General features: G+C 39.8%; 1 protein-coding gene across 1 annotated transcript in view; it reads right to left on the bottom strand.

Annotated features, from left to right (window-relative positions):
* Positions 1 to 2,194: 2,194 nt before the first annotated feature.
* TNS3 (tensin 3) overlaps positions 2,195 to 6,000 on the bottom strand; it is a 172,558-nt gene continuing 168,752 nt past the window's right edge. The window contains exons 24-26 of the mRNA XM_065398054.1: positions 4,476 to 4,544; positions 4,322 to 4,348; positions 2,195 to 2,339 (exon numbers count right to left, since the gene is read on the bottom strand). Of these exons, the coding sequence (XP_065254126.1) occupies positions 2,195 to 2,339; positions 4,322 to 4,348; positions 4,476 to 4,544 (241 nt within the window). The remainder of the gene's footprint in view (positions 2,340 to 4,321; positions 4,349 to 4,475; positions 4,545 to 6,000) is intronic.

Below are 6,000 nucleotides of genomic sequence, written 5' to 3'. Positions count from 1 at the left end.
TGGAAGAATGAAAGTATTTGGTACAAATCAGAGGCACTTGCCATTGTTGCTTCAATGGTAGCTTTACTTTGAACTGCCTAACCTTTCTATATACATACAATGATCACTGTTACTAATGTAAGCCACTTCCTGGTCCAAATACATTAATTTGTAATTTTGCCCAAAGCCCCCATACAAAAGTATACAATTATTTACACTGAATTCATGGTTATACAAATTATTTGGTAACAAATTTTGTCCTTGACCCCTGCATAAGGTGCCTGTGGTTCTTCTAATTCTAAAAAAAAGGAGGCTGTTAATAAAAGTTAGAACAACGTGTGTGTGTGTGTGTGCGCGCACACACACACACACACGAATGGTTTTTGGATCAGGATAGGTGGGAATTTGTTATTTAAGCCAACTCTATAATTTTTCCTAACCCTCCTGACCATTTTCTGGTAAAAAGAGACTGAAGCAATTTAAGTCTTAAAATGGGGATAGTTACCACTCAGCCCACTGTGTCTTGTGACTGTGTGCACAGAACCCTGCACCATTTTATACATCAGGTCACTGATGTATAGATTTGGCCCTCAAACCGAAGGAACAGAAATGTTTGGCATGTCAAATAATTGGGAATTTCAGTTGTCTGTAACTTCCAATTCCTGTTTCTGGGCCTGATCCTGTTCCCTTTGGGTGAATAGGAATTTTACAATAGACTTCAAATGGGCCCTCCGCTCTCACAGAAAATTACTACAAGTCACCTACCCTACTATATAGTATATATATTTATATTATAAAACTAACTACAGAATAACAATTAGTTTTATAAAATACAGATGCCACTATGTTGACTTACTTGGTCATATGAAGGACACCTGTGACAGATTGTCTTGGACATGGGTAAGAGTAACAAAAAATATTCTTTTCCCTTTTGGATTTCTTGACTCAAGAAATTATTTTAAAAATTCACCTATAAAATTTAACACCAATCCATACAAACTGAATAACAAAAAACAAAACCCCACCTTTCATTAAAAAAAAATTCTGTCAAAAAGAACCTATGTATGTAAGAAACTATGAGGCGGGAGGACCGATTTCATAGTCAAAGCATTATTTCAGAAATACATGAGCTGGGAAGTGGTTTAATACTGTAAAACAAGAGTCTAAATACGAAACTCTACTCTATAATAAGGCACATGCGACATACTATACTTATTCAAAATAAAACTAAGAAGGCAAAGATCATGAATGGCTTTACTATAAGAACACTCATATAATATATCAAGATTTGACATCTACTATAAATAATCTGGCAGAGGCAAAAATATAAATTATATAAAATCATTTTCTTCTTTGCTTTTCCCTCATTTTTATCCTGTGATTATTAAAATACAGCATCTTTCCTGCTTAACTCTTCATATAAAAATAATAACAAAAACACCATTAACAGAATACATCAATCTTTCTCCACACGACTCTTTTTGGTTATCCCTCTCCCATTTAAAATTATACAAGCTAAATAAACTCAGCCTTCTTTATACTAAACATGGAGTAATCTCCCTGAAAAATCCATGTCTCTGCACCCTTCTGAAAAGAAATCAACCTGCACTAACCTTCCCCTAACGTACATCTTCCCCCTTCTTAGTCAACTCCCACCATTATCAAATAAAGATGAAGGGAAGAGCAAATGGTCCTTCACAAACCACCACTCTCTTAAGAGCATCGGTTTGCCAGGGCTATAGCTACCACTGATGCAACTGTGGCAAGTGTCTAAGTAAGAGAATGCATGTGGTTCTAATAAATTTTCCTACAGGGAAAAAAAAAAAAAGGCATGATCTAATGAGTTGGCAAATTCTTCCTTTTCTGATACAAGATGGAAAATGGTGCGTGAAAATATAATTAAAACCCTGCACTATAAAGCCTTTCTTCTCTGTTTAATTCAGATATGGATTATGTGGGTTTTGGTGGCATCCAACTGCATTCACTCACAATTTTGCCCTTTGATGTAAAAACACAATGCTTTGATAGGTCAGAGGCATCTTCAAAGAAAGGATCACACTCTTTGTAACGTTATGCAGATGGAACATCCTCTGCTTTCCTTCTTGGGAATGGTTACGTTTGGATAATGTAGCTGCAAACTCCCAAGAATGCTTTTTCTCCCATGCTGCCTTCCCTCAAGTCAGTGAAGAGCTCTGAACCAAAGGCTAGGAAGGATTCAGATTTTCTTCTGGGAACCAATCATGACCTTTGATACAAAGTTCACAATGGCACTGGCAGGTTGCTCTGGATCGTGCTCTGCAAACAGGTGGCACACGTTATCCGTGGCGCTGCCTTGCTTCCTTGCAACAAATCCAAACACTCTGCAGGAGGCAAAAACAAAAACATGTTACTGAACAGAAGGCATCTTATTTCAAAAAGCAAAAGGTTTACTTTCCTCCACCAAACATTATTTTTTGAAAAAGAAAGTACTTTGCTGCAGGGTTCCAGTAAATGCACCTACTTCTGTCACACCAGTTTAGAGAGTTAGCAACATCTGACTTCGATAGCTGTTAGTGGAGACCATGTGGTTCAGCAGTAGGTAGGGCACAGGACTGGGGGAGTAGAGGGGGGAGAGAAATCAAATGACCTTGTTTCTATTCCTGGCTCTGTCACTGACTCACTCTAAAACTCTGGACAAATCACTTAGACTTACTATTTAAAAAGCATATGCTAATTTTGTGTAACATGTTCTGGGTGCCCGACATGACACAACTAGGGCCTGAATTGCAGAGGTGCTGAGCACCTAGAAGACAACTGAAATCAGTGAGCACATTAGAATGGACTTAGGCACCCCTTCCACCTCTCAATAGCTGTTCCCCCTACCCCTTCCTTCCACTTTTCTAACAAATAAGAAAGCTCTTAATTTAGAAGACACCATAAAAAATAAGGTGGCTAATGTTGAAGTCCATCCAATATCCAAGATGATAGTGCCCTTTTTAAAATGGTCCTAGAAATTACAGTCCTCTTGGACAGAAGAAGACCAATGAAAGTTTCCCTATAATGCCCCTCCAAAATGCTTCAACCCACAACTAGAAAGGACCTATATCTAGGCAATTTCTATCCCCAGACACTTTAGTTCTTGGCCTTACTGATCTGCCAACAAAAAGGTACCAATTGTGGCAGTGTTTTTTACTATGTGGGTCCTTATGCCCTAGGAACTGCACTGGACCATTTAACTCATTCCACATTAACCAACAAAAAGTTAACAACTTCAGTCAATCCAGCCTGGGCTGGATTCAGACTGGCACCGTATAGATACAAGGTTCTATTTGTATCCCATTACCAAGCCTCTGAACTATCTAATCCCTCCCCAAGCAGCATTTTTAATATCTATCGCACTATTTATGTAAGGGAGAAGTGAAAGAGAATATAGAGAGAAAGACACTGGGTCCCTTTTCCATATGCTATGGGAGTTCCAAAAATATCCCATTTCTGCAAATGAAGCCAAAGTCAAAAAAGAAAATTTGGTACTAACAAGACTGTCTACTGTAAGGTAAAACTGCAGGTAATGGCACTTCAATATTCTCAGCACAACAGATAAAGTGAGTGAGGGTGTGTGTGTGCACGTGTGGAACAGGGAAAGCAGTTAAATGGGGGAATTGTTATGACATAATAACATTAGCATCGCCTCAAATTCCCTATAGAACAGTGGTTCCCAAACTTGTTCTGCCACTTGTGCAGGGAAAGCTCCTGGCAGGCTGGGCCAGTTTGTTTACCTGCTGCGTCCGCAGGTTTGGCCGATCACGGCTCCCAATGGCTGCGGTTCGCTGCTCCAGGCCAATGGGAGCTGCTGGAAGCGGCGGCCAGTATGTCCCTCGGCCCGCGCCGCTTCCAGCAGCTCCCATTGGCCTGGAGCAGCGAACCGCAGCCACTGGGAGCCGCGATTGGCCAAACCTGTGGACGCAGCAGGTAAACAAACTGGCCCGGCCCGCCAGGGGCTTTCCCTGCACAAGTGGCGGAACAAGTTTGGGAACCGCTGCTATAGCAATTATTTTAAACTTAAAATTCACTTAACTATTCAAAGTAGGAATCAAGAAACTTTTGGAGCTACTCTCCCTCAACACAATACCCTATCCAACACAGGGTATATTATTTTCACTTTAATGTGTTTTATGCTTTAGGTCTCCAATAGTTCAACACTTTAAATACATTTGGTTAAGGATTAAAGTAGGATCTGGAAACTTAAGAGAAAACTTGAAGCACATCTTCAAGTCTGAAGTCGTTTCCTAGGCTAAGAAGCCGTTCTTAGTTGAGATACAATATAACCACGTAAATACACAGACTAGGACCACTATCAACTTACTTTGCAGAAGGTCCCTCTTTCATCCATCTTGTTGCATGAAGGAGGGGAGTAGCAAGAGGTGGGAAATACAAAGGAAAAAGAAACATTAGTTTGTTGTAGGTCATCATCATCATCATCAACAACATCTATTAGAAACAGCATTCATCATCCTTACTTTCTGTCCTGTGGATCCAAAGCACAGAAGATAACAGTGTTGACTGGATAATGTCTTCGGAAAAAGAGTCTGATAGAAGAGAATAAAAGAAATTTTAAGCAACTTTATGACTCAAGGAATAGACTAAACTCCCTGGGCCAGATTGCCAAAACCTCAGCTCCCATTTAGATACCAAAATAAGTAGCCAGATTTTCAAAAGTGTTCAGCACTCAGGACTCTATCACAATAGGAGTTGCTGGGTGTTGAGGGCTTTGGAAAATATGTCTGCATATGTTACACAAGAGTCAATCTTAAGCGTTAATCCTTCCAGGTACTGAGTGCTGTTGAGTGCCTTCAACATGCATAGTATAGCAGTTGAAGGTAGCAGCACCTTTCAGGAAGCACTCAGCAGCTTGGAAGATTGAACCCTCAGTGCAGAAATAAGACTCATGGTTATGGCTCTATTTATGAAGCATACCACTGTTCAACCACTGGCTCATTTAAATGTCTCAGTAATAAAAGGATCAGTAACATAAGGATGGAACTTAATAACCACATATTTTTAAGTTTAGTAGCTTATTCTTTCCTTTTTGGCTTCTACATATTAGCAGAAATCAATCTTCTGCCAGAACGACAGGTTAAGAATAAACCCACCACAGGAAAAGAATAAACCCATGTTTGTTTTCCCAATAGCTTAGAATAATAATATAAAGATAATGGCCCATGAGAGACAGGCCAGAAAACTCCCTTCCAGTGTTCACTTGGTGCCAGAATTCTCAAACCTGTGTGTCTGACATTGGATACCTAAACTGAGGTGACTTGAACAGGAAATGCGAGAACACAGCACCTCTGAAAATCAGGCTATGTTAGGTATCTAAAGTTACCAACTCACATTTGAAAATTGTGGCTTATGGTTTGGCTTTCCAAATTCAGACCTAGTACAAATGACTGCAGCTCCATTGAAATCAGTGGGTCTGAGTTTGGCCTGTAATTTTAAACTATCTTTCCCCCCTTACTGAGCAGTTTTCAAATATTTGGAAAAATTCAAAGACTGTGCAGCTACCCTAGTATTATTCAGCAAGTGAACATAATTTTTAATACAACAGTTTCCATGCACTAAGCACACCAAAGCAATATCTTGAGTACCGATTGTGCAGTGTCCAATTAAGCCAACACTGCTCTGCAACAGTGTACATTGGACATTACAGTCTGATTCAGTGAACAGGATGGGTGGGGAGTGCTGGCCAGGGCACTGGAATTACCCTGTATTCTGTTAGAAAATGTTATATGAGATCATTAAATTCCATCTACAGAACATCAGGATGTAGAAGGTACCGTTTGGATGAAGTGTTAATAGCTCAGTACCACATCGAGCCCAGTCTGATGTGGGACCGGATTCTCTACTTATTTAGATCAAAGAAACTGTGTTATTACTATATGAGCCATATGGAGACTGTAGAAAGGGATTAGGAAGAACAATTCCACAGCAGTTTTATTAGTGTACAGCAGTTAGGGTGACCACAAGTCCCAATTTTATATGGATAGT

Source organism: Emys orbicularis, chromosome 2 (assembly GCF_028017835.1).
Source record: "Emys orbicularis isolate rEmyOrb1 chromosome 2, rEmyOrb1.hap1, whole genome shotgun sequence".
NCBI classification, from domain to species: Eukaryota; Metazoa; Chordata; order Testudines; family Emydidae; genus Emys; species Emys orbicularis.
Note: the sequence above shows the minus strand (reverse complement) of the source record. Positions and strands in the feature narration are given on the sequence as shown.